A 20,038-nucleotide genomic window follows, 5' to 3' on the forward strand; every position below is an offset into this window, starting at 1 on the left:
TCAACCCATTGATAGGAGAAAAACCCAATTTAGTACAGGGGAGCCATATTGGATGGGACAAACAAGCTCAACCAAATCCTCTCTATTGAAGAAAAAATATAAATGTCAGATCCACAGAGAGATGTTGGCATACCCTTAGTAAGTGACACTGTCGGCGTTTTACTTCTCCTTGAGCCCAGGATATGTTGCAACCAGACAAACTGAAGAGTTAAGAAGAACAAAGAGCTCCTGCATGCCTTCACGTTCCTTGTTTTGCATCCATCCTGAAATCTTAAAGTGTAAGATTATTATGCCTTGAAACAATGAGAGGGCCTTTGACTCAAGGTGTGACTAGACCCAGAATCAGAAGGGGAAAATAAATTGAGGAGTCACACATATGTGAGAGCCGAGAGGCTGGGCAACAAGGCCGTCATTCTACTCCAGCCCAGGACACCACAAACACCAAGTTGGTGCAACACCTGCTGGTAAGGAGAGAAGTTAGCTTTACTGTCTTGTTCTGTTAAAGATGAAGGCGAGGACATGCTCCCAGCTGCTCAGGAAAAACGTCATGTGATGCAGTCCACATATGTGGGAGACTGAACATTTTAAGCACGTTTGAAAATAAAGCTTCTTTGTCCACACTTCTCCTACCCCCAACTTGGGGCTCACCCTTACTCAAAGCTTTAAATGCAACCTTATGCTGACAACTCCCATACTTTGTCTTCAGTCAAATCTCTGATACAAAGAAAAATTCATAGAACCAGCTGTCTACTTGTCATTGCCACTTAAATGATCACCAGCATTCTAGTTTAGCATGTGGGACATGGAACACTGGGCCCAACCACTGAATCTGGTCTCCGCATATTCCCCTCTCTCAATAAATGGTACTGCCCATTGGCTTAAGCCAGAAACTTGAAGTCATGTTTTAAAAAAAGATATTTTATTGATTTTTTTCCAGAGAGGAAGGGAAAGGGATAGAGAGCTAGAAACATCGATGAGAGATAAACATTGACCAGCTGCCTCCTGCACACCCCCTACCAGGGATGTGCCCAAAACCAATGTACATGCCCTTGACCGGAATTGAACCTGGGACCCTTCAGTCTGCAGGCCAACGCTCTATCCACTGAGCCAAACCGGTTTTGGCTTGAAGTCATTCTTTATCTCTCACACCCAATCTACCAGCAATTATTGTCAGCTCAATCTGTAAACATGTCTTGTTTTCATCCATTGTTCTCTTTCTGGCTACCATCATTGCCAAGTCACCTTCATGTTTTGCCTGGTTGACTCTGTGATCTCTTAACTAGTTACCTCTTCCTCCTCCTCTTCCTCCTCCTCCTCTTCTTCTTTTTCTTTTTTGTTAATTCTCACCTGAGGATATTTCCCATTGGTTTTTAGGGATAGTTGAAGAGAGAGGGAAAGACAGAGAGAAACATTGATGTGAGAGAAACACATCAATTGGTTGCCTCCTGCACGAGTCCTGACTGGAGCCCCAGGCCAGGGAGGAATTTGCAACCAAAGTATGTGCCCTTAACTGGAATTGAAACTGGGACCCTTTGGTCCACAGGGCAATGCTCTGTCCACTGAGCCAAACCGGTTAGGTCACCACTTCTTATTCTGCTCTCTTCTAATCCATGCTCCAGACAGCAGCCAAAGTGTCTTAAATATATATATATATACACACACACACACATTGAACCATGTTACTCACCTGCTTAGTACCCTTGAACCTTCCAATAGAATTTAGAATATAAATCCCACCTTCCTCTCATGGTCTTCCACATTCTCCATGAAATCTGAGCCTCAATTCCACCACCCCCCCCAGCTTCCTCTATGTTGCCTCTACTTTGTATTTCTGCAGTGGCTTCTCTGGGCCAAAATGTTTGCTATTCTGGTGCCTTTGGACATACCTTTCCCTCTCCTGAAAGTCACTGTGGCTCCACTCCGCCGTGCACAGTTTCCTGTGTGCAATATCTGTGCATTGAGAAACCCCTTGCTCCTGATCACACAATCTGAAATGGACTGCCAGCTTCTCACTCTCAGTGCACATTTCCCCCCTCATAGCATATAATACAATTTGTATTATATATTTATTTGGGTTTATACCTTTTAACTGTCTGTGTCTTCCCTAAACCGTAGGCTCCATGGAGGTAAGATCATATCTATCACATTAACCACTGTCTCTCTGGGTTTGATATAGAGCTTGACATCATAGGCAGTTAATGAATCCTCATGGAATGAATGAATGAGTGAATGAATGAATGTCTAAAGGGCAAGGGGGACAGGGTCCTACAGGGCTCGGTAAGGAAGAATTAAACAGATGCCCGGTATCAATATTGAGAAAACTTGGAGCTTGACATGCTGGGTGTTTCTCTCTGAGAGTCCCATCTGTCCAAGCTCTTAGAACTGTGTGCTGAGCGTTCTCTAAGTGGGGATAAGTATTAACACACTGTCATTACCCTGAGTGTGAACTCAACCTGCGCAATGCTAGTTGAAGACATTATCTCTTGATATGATCATCAGACACACAAAATAGAGATTGGTAGTCTCTACCTTGACCACACTGAAACCTTTCTCCTCTTCTTCTCCTACTCCATACCCTGGTATTCTTTGCCCTCTCAAGCTGATGCGTTCTGCCTCTGCTACTTATGTATGTTTTGTGCACTCCCTTCTCCATGCCAGGAGGCTGCCATTTCTTTCGGTCACTGCGTTCCAGAGGGGTCTCAGCCATTTTTCCCCTTGACCTGGGTCGTGACTGTGGAACCAACAAGCCCTGTGCTCATGTCTTTCTCCTGGTCTTGCTGACTGTCTTGGCTGAAGAGTCCCTGCCCCCAACCTCCACTGGCTCTCACCGATCAGTATGTCATAGCTGAGACCTGGCACCCAATCTCTGAGGCTCTCAGAGGGAGGAAGAGCCATTTCTCATGCTCCTGTTTGAGAAAGCAGGCATTACTTCATATCCAAGTTTCCTGGAGAAACCAGACCCCAGAATAAAAACAGACATTCTCTCTAGTCTCTTTCTACTTCCTTTTTAAATTTCCCTTTTTTTGCTTGTTTACATATACAGTCAACAGAAATTAGGACTATAACTCAGTGGATACCAAAGTTTCTGCTGGGAAAACTGGGAGCATTTGATAATATTTATTATTATTATTTAAAATTTTATTTCATTTTATAATGATGCACATGCTAGAATATTCAACGGATATAAACAAGTAAACACGAAATGTTAAGTCTCCCTCCAGTGCCCACACTGTCCCCACTTCCCCTCTGTCAGTTTCTTGTGTAACCTTCCTTGAGATGTCTAGGCACTTACAAAACTGCATATACTAGTGTTTTCACGCTCCTTAGCTCCCCCGTCTTACATTGCTCTGTGTCTTGCTCTTTTCTCTGAATATGTTCTGCATCAATAATCCAAAAGCTTTACAACTTTTTATAGCTGCACAGTTTTGCATTATTTGGACATATCACAATTCACATTAATAACATGATATGTGTAATTTCACACATATTTAAATACATTTGTGAATATGTTCTTAGAAACCAAAGGGCATGCTTATTTTTAATATAATAAAGATTTGTCAATTGCACAGTGGAGAAATTTATGAGAGTGCTTGTTTCCATATATTTTTGTCAGTATAGTTTCAAAAATCTTTCAATGTTGCCCATCTGTGAGCTGCACAATGCATTGCCATTGTAATTTCAAGTTTTCTTATTATAAGGGATCCTGAGTATATTTTTATTCATTTAGAACATTTATATTTTCTTTTCTATGAATTATTCATAGTCTTGCCCCCCCCCCTTTTTTTTTTTAAATGGGACAATGGTCTTTTTCTTAGTGATTTGTAAAAATTATTTATACTTTAAGGAAGTTTATTTATAATAGTTTTATCTTGAAGAATTAAAAATATTTTAATGTAGCTAAATTCATCTTTCATTGGAGTCATCTGGGTTTTTGTGTGATGCTGAGGAAAGCTTTAGTTGCAAGTTATTACCAAAATTCTCCCATGACTTTTTCATATAATTTAATACTTTTACATGGAGTTTGGAATTTATTTTGTTATAAGCAGTAAGATAAGAATCCAAAATAATTTTTCTCTCCAGATGGCCACCCTGATGTTCCAATACCATTTATTAGTCAATCTGTCTTTTCCTTGCCTATTTGAAAAACTACACTAAGCATATACTAAACCCTTATGTGTCTCTGGATCTGTTTCTGGGCTTTTTAATTCTGCACACTGGTCTGTCTGTTTAATAAAGTCTGGCTGCATGTTTTAAACTCTTTAACCTCTATCATTATGCTAAAGGGGCTATTTCAAGATTTTAGGCTAGTGTTAGGAATGCTCTTGATATCTGGCAAAATGAACTGGCCCTATGGGGACTGAATCCTTAATCCTGGCCCAAATCAGTCTTCATTCAGCCTTTGCCAATCACAACAATCTAACACTCAGGGAGCAATGGGCCCGGGAAGTCTAGACACCACATCCTGTTCTCAGTTAAGTCTCACAACTACCTCACAGGGTAGTAAATTCCTCAGGTTATTTTGATCATAAGAAACAGAGACTCACTGGGGCTGGTTCAAATAATAAGGAGTGCATTGTTTATAAATACACACACACACACACACACACACACACACTGAGTGGCCAGATTTTTATGATCTCTGAATGCATGATAATCTGGCCACTCAGTGTGTGTATGTATGTGTGCATGCGCTCGTGCGCACACATATGTATATATATATGAGGCCCGGTGCATGAATTTGTGCATGGGTGGGGTGGGTGGGGTCCGGCCAGCCTGGCCTGGGGGAGGGGACATGGACAGTTGGCCAGCCTGCCTGCTGGTAGAACTCCTGGTTGAGGGGACAATTTGCATATTAGCCTTTTATTATATAGGATATACACTGAGTAGCCAGATTATTATGCATTCAGAGATCATAATAATCTGGCCACTCATTTTATTATTAAAATCCTATATAATAAAGTTGTAATATGCAAATGGTCATTATGATATGAAGCATAATGACTGACTGCATAACAATTGACCACGTAATGACCAGATCTCGAATCATCAGGAGGGTGGGGCAGCAACTACAAGCAGGTGACAGAGAGTTACAGGAGGGGGCAGGCAGCAAGCTATGAGGGGAAAAAGGCAAAGGGAACTACAGGAGGGTGGGGCAGTAGGCAGAGAGCTACAGGAGGGTGGCAGTGAGCTACTAGTGAGCTACTGGCACACGGTTTCATGTGCAGAGCTACTAGTAACCTATCTAATAAAAGAGTAATATGCAAATTGATTGTCACTCCAAGACACAAGATGGCCATCCCCAAGTAGTCAAAGATGGCTACCCCCATGTGGACACAAGATGGCTCCCACAAGATGACCTGCAGGGGAGGGCAGTTGTGGACAGTTAGGGGTGACCAGGTCAGAAGAGGAGGGCAGTTGGAGGTGGCCAGGCCAGTAGAGAGGGCAGTTGGGGGGGTGACCTAGGCCTACAGGGGAGTGCAGTTGGGGGGAATCAGACCTGCTGGATAGAGCAGTTAGTGGGGACTGGGCCTATAGGAGAGGGCAGTTGTGGGTGATCAGGCAAGCAGGGAGAGCAGTTAGGAGTGACTGGGCTGGCAGAGGAGAGCAGTTGGGAGGGGACCAGGCCGGCAGGGGAGGACAGTTAGGGGTGACTGGGCCAGCAGAGGAGGGCAGTTGGAAGAGACCAGGCCTGCAATGGAGGGCAGTTGGAGGCGACCAGGCCTGCAGAAGAGGACAGTTAGGGGTGACCATACTGGCAGGGGAGTGCAGTTAGGGGCAATCGGGCTGGCCGGGAGCAATTAGGTGTCAATCAAGCTGGCAGGGGAGTGGTTAGGGAGTGATTAGGCTGGCAGGCAGAAGCGGTTTGGGGCAATCAGGCAGAGACAGGAGAGTAGTTGGGAGCCAGCAGTCCTGGATTTTGAGAGGGATGTCCTACCGAGATTGGGCCTAACGGGCAGTTGGACATCCTTCAAGGGTTCCAGATTGGAGAGGGTGCAGGCTGGGCTGAGGGACACACCCCTCCCCCATGCATGAATTTCATGCACAAATACACACACACACACACACACACACACACACACACTAGAGGCCCATTGCAAGAAGATTCCTGCAATAGGCTTTCCTGCTGTGGTCACCACCCCACCTGTTTCCCTCCCTTCTCCCCTGGCCCATCTGCTTCCCTCCCTTCTCCACCTCCCCGCCTGCTTCCCTTCCTTCTCCACTTCCCTGCTTGCTTGTTTCTCTGCAGCTTCGCTCCCTTCTGCAGCACTTGGCTTCTTCCTACACTGTCTTCAGTCTTGGCTCTGGCCTATATATGCAAATTAACCGCCATCTTGGTTAGGTTAATTTGCATACTCACCCTGATTGGCTGGTGGGCATGGGCATAGCGAAGGTATAGTCAATTTGCATGTTTCTCTTTTATAATATTAGATAGGACATATATGTGTGTGTGTGTGTGTGTGTGTGTGTGTGTGTGAGAGAGAGAGAGAGAGAGAGAGAGAGAGAGAGAGAGAGAGAGAAAGAAGAATCCTAGCCACCTTGTAGGAGAAGCCACAAGGAAGGACCCACATAGGTAGGACTCATGCTTTTTTTAAAATTGCACATCACTTATGTAATTTAAAAACATAAGCGTACAAAACTCATTTTATAAGGGTGAAAACCTGCATATTTAAGAACTTATATCAACTGTATTATAGTGCTGGCCTATGACAAGGGCTGGAGAGGAAAAAGTTTCAGGAGTCAGGGTTGAATGGTTTAAGAAAATGAAAATGAAAAGAAATAAAGTACAAACAGAGGGAACTTTCATGGGTGAATGACATTGTGCTATGCATTGAAGAATAGCAATTCCTATCTGAGGCCCTTTCAAAAATTAAAGGTCAAAATGTAAGAGGCCATGCAGAACCCACAGTTCACTGGACTCCTTGGGCTAGGTCTCTAGTTGTTGGGCAGGTTCCATGGGGACTGATTAGCACTTAAAGAGGTAGCGATGGGCTCTTCTCATAGGACGAACAAAAAGCACAGGGCAGCTAGGGTTTCATGGACACTTAGTTCCTTACCATTCAAAATAAGGTCCATGGATTAGAGGTATGGCCATCACCTCGGAGCTTGTTAGAAATGCAGAGTCTCAGGTCTCACTTCAGATCTACCTTAAAAATATATATTTTTTCCATTGATTTCAGAGAGGAAGGGAGAGGGAGAGATAGAAACATCAATGATGAGAAACATCAATGATGAGAGAGTCATCAATTGGCTGCCTCCTGAACACCCGCTATGGGGGATTGAGCCTACAACCCAGGCATGTGCCCTCAGTGGGAATAGAACCTGGGACTCTGCATTCCGCAGGGCAATGCTTTATCCTCTGAGCCAAACTGGCCAGGACACTCCAGACCTACTTAACTAGAGTCTGTCTTTTAACAAGATTCCTGATTACAATAAATCATTAAAATTTGAGAACCTCTGCTCTCTGACATATGCACTCTGGGAAGTGGAAAGTTGCTTAGGATCCAGGGTAGCTCAACCTACTCAGTCTTCGCATTGTCTCTCCACAGTGGTCATCACAGCTTTGACTACAGAAGGGAAGCAGTTCTGAGTGGTGTGGCAGGGTTTAGGATATAGCCTCGGAGAGAGTGACCAGAATACAAAGAGGGTGAAGGTCATTTGGGTTTGGAAAGGTCAAGAAGCTATAAGGCCAGGGTGTTTGATAGCTGTCCATAGGTCACTGAAGTCAACCTGGATTTGGCAGGACTTGCAGAAGAGAGGGAACTATGATCCAGGTGCCCAAGGGCGCAGTGAAAGAGAAGATGTGACCAGATATCAGTAAAATGAGAAAAGAACGGGAGTGATCCAGCTGGAGGTTGTGAGTCTTTTTTTTTTTAATTTTAATACATTTTTATTGATTTCAGAGAGAGAGAGAGAGAGAGAGAGAGAGAGAGAGAGAGAGAGAGAGAGAGGGAAACATCAATGATGAGAATCATTGATAAGTTGCCTTCTGCATGGCCGCTACTGGAGATTGAGCCAACAACCTAGGCATGTATCTTTGAACCCGGGACCCTTCAGGCCACAGGTGGAGCCAAACCAGCGAGGGAGAGGTCATGAGTCTTAAAGGACTCATACTCAGGGGCAGAAGCAGCATTGATCTGGAAATACCAATCTCACCTCCCAACACTCAGGGTGGACTTTGTGGGAGGAGAAACCTCTGGAGGAGAGGTAGGTAAGACCCAGGAATGCAGGCCAGGTTCTGTGGAGAAGCTGAGGATGCAGGGGGAATTCTTGGGCTCAAAATTGGGGCTCCAGAAAGCACACTGTAGATATTGGGATGTGAAGAGAAGTCCAAAACTAGATGGAGGAGAGCAAACTTGGGGCAACACAGGGAGAAGAAGTAGGGAGAAACAAAAGATTGGAGGGAAGCCAGCATGTTGGGAATTGTCAGGTATATTACTGCAGTAAATGACCTTAAATCTCAGTAGCTTAAAGCTACAAAGGTTTTTCTTGCTTATACTATTTGTCCACTACAGGCTGACAGAAGCTCTGTGTCTGTGCTTTCATGTGGTCAAAGCCCAACATTTTGTGTACACTTGCTGGAGTTTTCATTGACCAAAGCAAGTCACATCTAAATTTAAAGGACAGAGTTATGTAATCATACACGAACTTAGAGGAAAAACTATAAATGTTGAGTGGTGAGAACTAATTATTACCACAGGTCATAACCATAACATATAAGGATATGAGCCATAGAATGAATTAACCCTAATTTAAGTTTTGGAACAGAACTCTGGGACAGGGTCATACTGGCATGGAAACCAGCTGCCATTCACAGGAGGAGGGAGGCTGAGTCCTGATGACACCAAAGTCTGTGCCTGTCCCGTGGGGCATGTTTTTAAGGTATTTTCAGAGGCCTGGTAACCAGAAATCTACACAGGTACACAATTCCTAGGATGGCATGTCAACCCTGTACTTTGCAGTAAAAGTTGGTATTTGTAATGAATGGTTTTGTGTATGGGTCAAAGAGATATTAAATAAATAACTGTATCAGCATATTAGCAAGAAACAAAGAACTGGATGTTTCAGCTGATACTTAAATCTTGACTCCTTGAACTCCCACGTCTCCTGGAAATATGCACCAATGTTGCAAGTGGGAGCAGAAAAGTTCACATTTTCCCTAATGGCTAAAATCCTAACAATAGTAAAATCTCTCTCTCTCTCTCTTGAAAGAGAGAGAGAGAGAGACAGAGAGAGAGAGAGAGAAAGCAAATTTGTTATGCTCTTGGCTGACCAATGAATGTGTGTCCTATGGTCATTTTGAATGCCAGCCTTCTAGTTATGCAAAAATATAAATATTAAATAAAAATGTTAGCCGAGACCGGTTTGGCTCAATGGATAGAGCGTGGGCTTGGGGACTGAAGGGACCTGGGTTCGATTCCGGTCAAGGGCATGTACCTTGGTTGCGGGCATATCCCCAGTAGGGGGTGTGCAAGAAGCAACTGATCCGATGACTCTCTCTCATCGATGTTTCTGGCTCTCTATCTCTCTCCCTTCCTCTCTGTACAAAATCAATAAAATATATTTAAAAAAAAATGTTAGTCTTATTGAGTCCTGGGATTATAGATCCATGTAATCTATTGGATTAGACCATAATTTTTTTATTTTTGGGTTAAACCATAATTTTTTTAAAAACATTTTTTATTGATTTTTAGAGAGAGAAGAATGGAGAGGGAAAGAGACATAGAAACATCAATGAGAGAAAAATTTACATTGATTGACTGCCTCCTGCATGTCCCCCTTTCTCACTGCCAGTACTCAAACCCAGAACCTGGGTGTATGTCCTGACCAGGAATCGAACCAGTGACTTCCTGGTTCAATGCTCAACTACTGAGTCACATGGGCTGGGTTAGACCAATTTTTAACTTCCCCATCTGGATGCTAGACCCCCGCACCTATGATACAGTAATATAGGGGACATTGTTGGCTGTCATTTCTTCTTCTCCCTAAAAAAACACACCCTGATATTGTTTAGGATTTACCAAATGATCTCAAATCTAGGTGTGGGTCCTGACTAATCTAAGCCAGGATGTCTCCATCTTGACACTCAACATTTTGGGCTGGAAAATTCTTTGTTTGGAGGTGTCTTATGCATTACGGGATGTGCGTCACATCTCTGCCAGCAGCAACCCCTGATTCCAGTTGAAACTGTCTCTAGAAATTGTCAAACATCTCCTGAGAGGCAAAATCACCCCCGCTGAGAATCACAGTGTAACCAGCTATGATAATCCCATTCTTCTTTCTAGATAACTGTGCTAGAATGGGCATATGACAATTTGGCCAATAAGATCCAGGGGAAAGAAGGCTGTTGAGGAGTTTTAGAAAATATATTTTCCTGATAAGGGAGAGACCGAGGAGGCAACAATGTCTTTTCCTTTCTCTGGATCTTGTACTTTGTGGATGAAATCTAGACATGTTGCAGCCATTTCACTGTCAGCACAAAGAAGAAGCTGACTCAGGAGCAAGGCAGGGCCAGGAGATGCTCAGGAAAGAAGGGCTAGAGCCCTGACTCACCCAGCCTGCAGCCTGGCCCACCGCAGGAAGCTTTTCATTTGAAACAACAAATACCTTTATTGCTGGAGCTGGATTGTTCCACTCCTGGCACCTGAAACCATCTGAACTGAAGTCATCAGGAGAGAGTGGCACAGAGAGACAGGGCCTTCAGTCATTTCTGCTGGGACAAGTGCCTTCTTTCGTATAAGTACCGTAACACATTCCCATCATCGAAGTGTTGGAGTGACAGGCGGTTAGGAAGTTTAGTTGGCTTTTTGGCAAGTTCATAAAAACAGCTGCTGCTGTTGGAGAGGGGAGGGAGGAGGCCACTACAAAGATAAGGACCAGATGCTGCTGAGTCAGGAACAGGAAAAAAAAAATCAGACAAATGCAAGGGGATTAAGCTGGTGCTTAGCCCGAGGAAGTCAGATTTAGATGCTAAGACTGACACAGGTTAAGCCCCGAGACTGAAGCCAAAACACCCAGAGTCACACTACGGCTGCGGTTTTTACCATTGGATGCACATTAGAGTCATCAGGAAGCTTTAACAAGAACTGACTCTTAGGTCCACCCCAGACACACTGATGTAATTGGACTGGAGTGTGCCCTGGGCATCATCGTTTTTTAACTGAAATTTTTGGTGAATTCAGGTGTCTAATCCTATGTCCTTTCCAATTTATTGGTGGATTCAGGTGTCTAACCCTATGTCCTTTCCAATTTATTGTGTTGTCTTTACATGAGTAGGCGCTTTTCTTAATTTTATTTCATTTTTGTGTGTGACTCACTGATACTTGCACCTGGAAAAAAAGACTATAGGACCAAGTTTCTCCCCCATGCCTGACTCCAGTCACCCAGTCCTCTGCTTAGAGGAAAGTTTATGACTATACACAGGTATATGCTTGTCTTATCTTCAGTTTCCTTTTATACACTTTAAATTTTCTGATGCAGCATATTCAGTGACTATTGGGTGTGACAACCAGATGTAAGATGTCAATTTGGAAGCAAATACGTACCGTAAAGAGGTGCTGTCCTGGCTGGTATGGCTCAGTTGGTTGGGTATCGACCTATGATGACTGTATATGCATACTCTTCAATATCTCGTGCTTTTGACTTAACTGTATCTGGGAGATCATTCCTTACTAATATTTACAGAGCTTTAAAAAATATGCAGTTAAGTTATTCCATTGTATGGATGTGCTTTCCCCTACTTAACCCATCCCCAAATGATAGGATTTAGGTTGTTTTCAGCCTTGCTATGGCAAACAACGCCCTAGTGAATAACCTGGCACAGCATATGTCAGTATACTAATAAGAAAAATGAGATCTCAGGGTCAACAGGCAGGTGCACTTGTAATTGATGGAGAGTGTCTAATTGATCTCATGGAGGCCATGTTCTCCCATCAACAACATGTTGGGAGAGAGAATCTCTCTTCCTCCAGGAAAGTAAGGTGTATTATTATTTATTTTTTCATTTATTTATTTTTTTATTTTTACATATTTCATTGATTTTTTTTGCCCCCCTCTCTCCCTCCCACATATCCCCTCCCTCCCCAGAGTTTTATGTCCATTGGTTGTACTTATATGCATGTATACAAGTCCTTCGGTTGATCTATTATCTCCCCCAGATCCTCCTCCCCTCCCCGCTGTAATTTGACAATCTGCTTGTTGCTTTACTGTCTCTATATCTATCTTTTGGTTCATCAGTTTATAATGATCTTTATTATCCACAAATGAGTGGGGTCATGTGGTGTTTCTCTTTCATTGATTGGCTTATTTCACTCAGCATGATGTTCTCCAATTCCATCCAGGTTGCTGCAAATGATGAGAATTCCTTCTTTTTTATGGCAGCATAGTATTCCACTGTGTAGATGTACCATAGTTTTTGGATCCAATCATCTGCTGACGGGCACCTAGGCTGTTTCCAAATTCTGGCTATTGTAGATTGTGCTGCTATGAACATAGGGGTGCATATATCCTTTCTGATTGGTGTTTCTAGTTTCTTGGGATATATTCCTAGGAGTGGGATTACTGGGTCAAATGGGAGTTCCATTTTCAGTTTTTTGAGGAAACTCCACACTGTTCTCCACAGTGGTTGCACCAGTCTGCATTCCCACCAGCAGTGCACGAGGGTTCCTTTTTCTCCACAACCTCGCCAACACTTGTCTTTTGTGGATTTGTTGATGTTGGCCATTCTGACAGGTGTGAGATGGTACCGCATTGTTGTTTTGATTTGCATCTCTCGTATAATTAGTGACTTTGAGCATGTTTTCATGTGCCTTTTGGCCTTCCTTCTGTCTTCTTTTGAAAATATTCTATTTAGGTCCATTGCCCATTTCTTAATTGGGTCATTCATCTTCCTTTTATTTAGTTGTATCAGCTGTCGGTGTATTATTATTATTTGACTAGAGGCCTGGTGCATGAACTTGTGCACTGATTGGGTCCTTAGGACTGGTGGGTGATCAGGGCCAATCAGGGCCATCTTGCCCAGTCCAAATTGGAGCCTGCTGGCTGGGGCCTGCCAGTTGAGGGAAGGGACCAGCCTGGGGGAGGGGTGGGGGAGGTGCACTGGCTGTGGGAGTGCACTGATGACCAGGGGGCAGCTCCTGTGTTGAGTGTCTTCCCCCTGGTGGTCAGTGTGCATCATAGTGACTGGTCAACTGGTTATTCCAGTCATTTGGTATAATGGCCACTCAGGCTTTTACATATATAGATTTTTGCCAAGCTGCTGAGTAAAACATGGTATAGTTAAAATCTTCATTTTTACTATTCTGAGTGATGTTAATCATCTTTTCATACATCAAACAACTATTTGTTCTTTTTCTGTGAACTTTCTGTATCCTTTACCAAAGGGTTCTTGATTTCTCTTTCTTATTAATTTGAAGAAGCTCTTTATCTAGTAGAAAAATGAGCCTTTTGTATCTGATATATGTTTTTGTCTAGGTTGTCTTTTGACTTTGATTAATAGAAACCTTTTTATGGGTCATTTATGACATTTGTGATTTTAGTCTTTCTTAGCAAATGAACAGTTTTTTTCCTTGGTTTGCAAAATTTTGGGTGACAGTCTTCTTTACTTTTTTTGTATGAATGTTAGAATCAGCCATTTTTAACACATTATTTTTAGTTGGATTGTATTTACAACTAAGAGGAAATGAAATCCAGTGAAGCAATGTTAAGCCTCTTTACTTGTCATCTGAGTTCCTTGTACCTTTAAATTCCTAGACATTTTGTCTTTTTGTTCACTATTACAATAGAAGAAATCAAATTTCTTGATTGTTTATATGGAATCAGGATTTGTAAAAGCTCTCCAGCTGATTCTAGAACAGCCAAGGGTGAGAACCACTAGTTCCGGAGCCTTTTCTGTCCCATCCCTCACACTCAATCATTTATCCTGTCTTGTTTGGGCCATCTCTTACTTTTCTCACTTCTTTCACTTCTCTGTCCTTCTACCATAAGTCTAGTAGAGACTTCGACATCCTGCCCCAGGATTCGTCTCAGTCCTCACCAAACTGCCCTCCATGTTGCATCCAGTCCAGGTGCTGTGTCTTTGAGTGCCGATGGGATTCTGTTACTCTTCTTTTGGCTGTACCTTCCCTGCCAACCTGCCTAACCTTCCTCCTGCCATCCTCCTGAAATCATCTCTCTAGACAAGAGCATCACAGGCCATTAGAACAAACCTATCTCTTCCATGTTCTTGAGATTCTGCATTTGCTATTCCTGACATCTGACATTTTTCCTTAATGACTGAGTTCTTTTTGCATGGAAGACTTGATATTATGAATGATGCATTTAGGAAACTGGCAGTCAGGGTCGGTCTACTACGTACCAGGCTCTAAACTAAAGGCGTTGCCTAGTCCATATCATGATTTCCACTTTGCAGAAGAGAAAATGGGGTCTCAGGAAGGCCCAAGACCACACAGTGTTCCCATGCCAGCCTCAGCATGCCACCATGCTCTTCTCAAGCAAACTATTTGGGGGAATACATGTCCCCGTGGCCATCAGAGTGACAGGCTGAAACATGATATCCTTCAAGATTTGGAATGGCATCGGAGTATTTCACAGTGGCCTTTTCCTCATTTACTGTGACACCGACTACATCATTTAGCCTATTGACTACTCCCTCCCCAATATACCTCCCATTGAGAACAGATGTGCTATATTTTAATATTTTTGATATATTTTGTAATTTTAAGAAGCCAATTTGTTGAAGGGCACTTTAAATTTTCTGATGCAGCATATTCAGTGACTACTGGGTGTGGCGACTAGCTGTAAGATGTCAATTTGGAAGCAAATACCATAAAGAAGGAGGTGCTGTCCTGGCTGGTATGGCTCAGTTGGTTGGGTATCGACCTATGAGCCAGGAGGTCACAGTTCGATTCCCAGTCAGGGCATATACACGGGTTGCAGGCTGATCCCCAGTGTGGGGCATGCAGGCGGTAGCTAGTCAATGATTCTCTCTTATCATTGATGTTTCTATCTCTCTCTGTCCCATCCTATCTGAAATCAATAAAAATATATTTGTCAAAGTTAGCTGTGGCATGTCCGGGCTCCTAGTTTAAAATCCTGTGCCCAGCATCAGTGGTGTGGGCGGAGATGCCTGAGCCCAGTGGCCATAGCACTCGCATTTCCACTAGTGGAGTTCAGTGGTATGACGTGGACATCACTCTTGGATGGTTCTCCTCTGAGCCTGGTTCTCTGGCTCTCCTGAAGGTCCTAAAAGGCACAACTATTCTCTGTCCACTCCCTTTCTGCTTAAAGTAGCTTGAGTGGGTTCTGTCTTCACATGTAACTGATAAAATGAGGTTGATGTATATCCCAAGGCTTCCATTTTTCGATTTAAACTACTTTTCAATGCCTTTCTTTCCCAATCTTTCAAATTCATACATTATAATTGAACCATGCAGATAATTAGGACCCAATCTTAAAGACAACATGATGTGAGGAGTCCTATGTATTTACACTTAGGGCAGGCCCACCCCCACTCTTTAAGTCTCTACATAATTCCACACATATAAGACGCTGCAAACTTGATAAATCCTAATTAGAAAAAGGAATACATGGCAGCTGATGGTCTTTTAGTAAAGAAACACCTTCCAGAACAGCTCCCTGAAGCCTAAGCCGGGCTCGGGTCAGTCCTATGTGAGGCCAGACCCTATTGGCATTTGTATCCATCAGACCACCTTTGGCTGGGGCTCGTCTTTTCCTCCCCCAAAACTCCATCACCTATAAAGAAACACACACATTTGGCTCTCGATGGTAGACTTTTCCATTCTGTAATCGCTGTTTCATGTATGGATTTTATATCTCTGATTAAAGAGATAATCCCTGAGGAGCCAGGACCACATCTTGTGTTTCTTTTGCTTTTCTCACAGCACTGAGCAGACTGTGTAAACATTGTAAAGGTTTATTTAATGAGCATTTGCTGATTGATTTCTCTCTTGGGGCTATGGAATCTAAATTACATGGCTGTCTCATCACTCTTCAATGAGAGAGGGAGGGGAAGGAGAGAGAGAGAGAGAGAGAGAGAGAGAGAGAGAGAGAGAGAGAGAGAGAGAGAGAGAGAGAGATATCTGAGAATCAATATACAATAAACACTGAGCATGAAGTTTAGAGCCAGAAAATTTGAAGACAAAAGCCTCAGCCTTTTGTGAGTAACTAACCTTAGTTTGTCATGTATAAATTGAGGTTGAAATAAACCTATCCCAACCACCTCCCAGGCTTGGGAACATTGTAAGAGATAATATGCTCTTAAAGTATTTTGTGATTATTATTTGGTCCACATAAAATGGGACCAGAGAGGGGAGTGGAGAAGACAATTAAAATTAGTGTGTGGAGAAGGGATTATAGCTGATATGACTCACTGGGTTTGGTCCCACCTGCCTGGGGCCAGCAGGTTTTGTAGCTCAGGCCTATTGGGTTTCTAAGTGTATTAGGGAACTGGAATCCTCTTCATCCACCACGCCTAACCACAGCCATCAATTCTACCTCAGACTTTAAAACATCTAAACCCACACCCTAGCTGGTTTGTCCCATTGGTTAGAGCGTCCACCTGTGGACTGAAAGGTCCTGGGTTCGATTCCAGTCAAGGGCACATACCCGGGTTTTGGGCTTGATCTCATGTAGGGGCCATGCAGGAGGCAGCAAATCAATGATTCTCTCTCATTATTGATGTTTCTATCTCTTCCTATCCCCTCTTCTCTGAAATAAAACACATTAAAAAATGTCTAAACCCATACCTCATGCCCTGGCTCCCCCCCCTCCCCCCCCCATGATTCAGGTTCTCTCCCACAGCTTTGGCTGCTTTCTTTCTGGTCTTTGACCCTCCACTCTCCCTCCCTCCCTCCCCCATCCACATGGAGGAAGTCTATATAGTCTTAGTGGTCCTTGTCAGAGATTTGAATTTTCATCTAAGATTGGAAGCCATTAAAAGTGGCTTTGAGCCATATATATATATATATATATATATATATATATATATATATATATATATATATGTTTATATATTAAACAGGCCACTTTGGCTTCTCAGTGAAGGAGAGCCGATAGGGGTCAGAGTAGAGATAGGTATGAATAGAGGTAAGGGGCAAGGTAGGATGGTGTGTCATTGGCTCTGGCTGAGTTGTCGGTGGCTTGACTAGGACGTGTCCCAGGACACAGAGAAAGTGGTCAGTTACAGGCTCCACTTTACGGGTCACACTGACTGTTTGCTGATGGAATGACTAGCTATGAGGGTGGATGGCAGGAAGGAACAAGGATGGCTTAGGGTGGATGGTGATGCCATTTGGTGAGACAACTGGGAAAACAGTTTTGGGAAGAAGGGTTGACTTCATCTTTGGACATGCTCAGTGTGAGAAGCCAGTCACTTCAGTGGCCATGACACACGGTAGCTGGAGAAATATGTCTGGAGTTCTGGGAGAGGTCCTCACTGTGGATTCACGGTGTGAGTCACCGGCGTGTAGATGATATAACAGTCATGGGGCTGGGAGGGAATACCAGGGGAGAATGTAACCAGATCGGGGAAGAGGGAGGAGGACAGCCCTCCTTACTAGTAGAAAAAAACCAGGGCTGAGTTGCCTGGAGGCTGAGGTTAGAGGGAAAGCAGGAGGGCGGAGCTTCCCAGGCTCCCATAGAGGAAGGTGTGTCCATTGTGCCTGACATCCCTGAGAGGTGCAGCAAGGCAAGGGAAGAAAAGTGATGGGGACCCAGGATCTGATGACCTGTAGGTCATTATGGTGATTGTGACAGAAGCAGTTTAGGACCCAAGCCTGACTGGAGTGCAGAGAAGGAGGGCTGAGAATGTGTAGCTGGCAAGGGGACCTAGCTTTCAGGACGTTTTGCTGAGAGGCTGGATCATGGGTGCTTTTGCTTTTCCTGTTGGTATATTCTTATTTCCCAACAACAACCATTCATTACTTGTATGATATATACATTACAGATAGCACTTCACTGTTGTTGAGAAAAGGGGTGAATTTCTAGTAAAATATGGCAGACTTTCATCTACTTCTCCAACCCCAGGCTTGCTATTCTCCACAAGCAGCAATCTCTTGTCTGCTGCAGCCATTATTTCATACCAGCTTCCACAGTGTTTATAAATTTGGAGTCTGGCATCAGTGGTGGCTGTGGCTTCCATTCCTCTTAGCACCCAAAAGCCACCCCACCCCAACCCACACGTGTCCAGGATTATTTGGTTGCCCATTTGCCACCCACCCAGTTTCACCCACGCATCAGTCCCCCAGCTGCAGAAAAAGCTCGTTTCCTCCTGCCTTCTACTTTCCTGGCTGGTAGAGTGTCAGGATGGGGTAATTGGGGAAAGAATAGAGTCTCCAAGTCAGACGCATACGGGTTCCTTCCTCCCCCCCCCCACCCCCCCGCCACTTATTATCAGCGTGACCTTAGGGCAAGTAAGTCTATCTTCTAAGGGCCCTGAGCCTCAGTTTCCTCACCTGTAAACGAGGCTAGTAAAAGCCACATCCCATTAGTTTTGCGATGGCTGGAATAAAGTAAGCAGCAGCGGCGGCGGCTCATTTTGCGTCAGCGTTGCGAGGATGGTTGAGCCACAAGAGGTGAGAACCAAGATGCTTCAGAAACGTGACCTGCCAGGGGGGCCCCCTCACATGACTGGGAGATGCCAGACTGTATCTCTCTCCCCTCTCCTAGGGCGTGTGCTGGTCGGGTGACCCGTCTTTCCAGTCGCCTCACACACCAGGTCTGTGATCACGCGCCCCCCAACCCAACCCATCGTGGAGCCTGACCTGGCGGCGGTTCAGGCGCCTTTCCAGCCCAGCCTCTTGCCACGGACCACACGTCGCATCCCGGCCGCCGGCCCCGCCCCCGACCCCGGGCGCGCCCCTCTGGCTCGGAGGCTCGGGTGTCTGAGCGGCCGCGCCCACGGGCTCTGCGCGCTCATTGGCTGAGCGGAGGCGGTGGGCGGTCCTGGGCGCGCACACCCTCCCCGCGCAGCCAATGGGCGTGCCCGCGTCACTGACTGGGCGGCCCGCGCGCCGGCAGCCCCTCAATAAGCCACATTGTTGCACGAAACTCTAAGCGCTGGACTCCCGGGCCGCCGCCAGCAACGCCGAGTCACCGAGCCCAGAAGATCCGCGGGCGAGAGCAAGAGAGGTCCGATCACCCCGTGGAGCCGGGTGGAGATTCTTCCCAAGTTGAGCCTTCGTGATCCTGTGGCTGCAGTTAGCGCCTTGACAGCGGTGCAACTCGACACGTCGCCGGGAGTGATTCTTTTTTGGGGGAAGTCTTTTAGCAGTTGTGACTCCCCAAGACCTGATCCTAGAGACCGGAGACCCTTCCGCCGGCGGGCCATCATCGCTTGTGAGCCTTCTTGGCGGGCCGCTCGGATTCACCGCGCCCCGTCCCTCCAAAGCTGTCTGACCGCGCAGCCCTCCTTCCCCACAAGCGCTCCAGGCTTGGTTTCCCTCCAACTCGGCGCCGTCGGGCTGTGGCACAATGATCGCCTCGCATCTGCTCGCTTACTTCTTCACGGAGCTCAACCATGACCAAGTGCAGAAGGTAAGGAAGCGCGGGGCGGGGGCGGCTGGGCTCGCCTCCGGCAAAGTTGTGTGGTTCCCTCGGCCACGCTCTCCCGGGTCCCGGCGGAAACTCTCCTTCACCTTGCGGGGGCACTCTTCCCCCCCGATTCGGGGCGTCTCGGCGGCCGGGAAACTCCTGGGCATCCGGAGCCACGTCCGCTAGTCCCGGGCAGGCGGGTGCGCGTGTGCTGGGCAGGGGGCTGGCGCGCGCTCCGCTCTTCCTCCCCGCCGCCCTGCGCGCGCTCCCGCTTTTCTTTTCTTTTTTTTTTTCTGGAGGGCCGGGTCGCTTGGCCAGTAGTCTTAGATTGGTGGGCCCACGTGGGAGGAGCCCCTCATTCGCTGCCTGAATTCCGGCGAGAGCACGTGGGGAGGATCGTGGCTTGGGGAGCAGGCTCCGCTGCCGCGTGGGGCTCGCCCGGACGCTGCCCGCGCGAAAGGGCCGCGTTTTGGGGAAGAGTGCTTCCCTT

General features: G+C 45.4%; 1 protein-coding gene and 1 long non-coding RNA gene across 11 annotated transcripts in view; both read left to right on the forward strand.

Annotated features, from left to right (window-relative positions):
• The window catches only part of LOC311631350, a 741,950-nt gene that overhangs the window by 217,720 nt on the left and 504,192 nt on the right, over positions 1 to 20,038 (forward strand). The gene's annotated exons all lie outside the window — the stretch shown is intronic.
• HK2 (hexokinase 2) overlaps positions 19,024 to 20,038 on the forward strand; it is a 58,308-nt gene continuing 57,293 nt past the window's right edge. The window contains exon 1 of the mRNA XM_084901360.1: positions 19,024 to 19,551. Within this exon, the coding sequence (XP_084757486.1) occupies positions 19,489 to 19,551 (63 nt within the window). The 5' untranslated portion in view covers positions 19,024 to 19,488. The remainder of the gene's footprint in view (positions 19,552 to 20,038) is intronic.

This window comes from Pipistrellus hanaki (assembly GCF_964339955.1).
Source record: "Pipistrellus hanaki genome assembly, chromosome: 12".
Classification (NCBI taxonomy): Eukaryota; Metazoa; Chordata; class Mammalia; order Chiroptera; family Vespertilionidae; genus Pipistrellus; species Pipistrellus hanaki.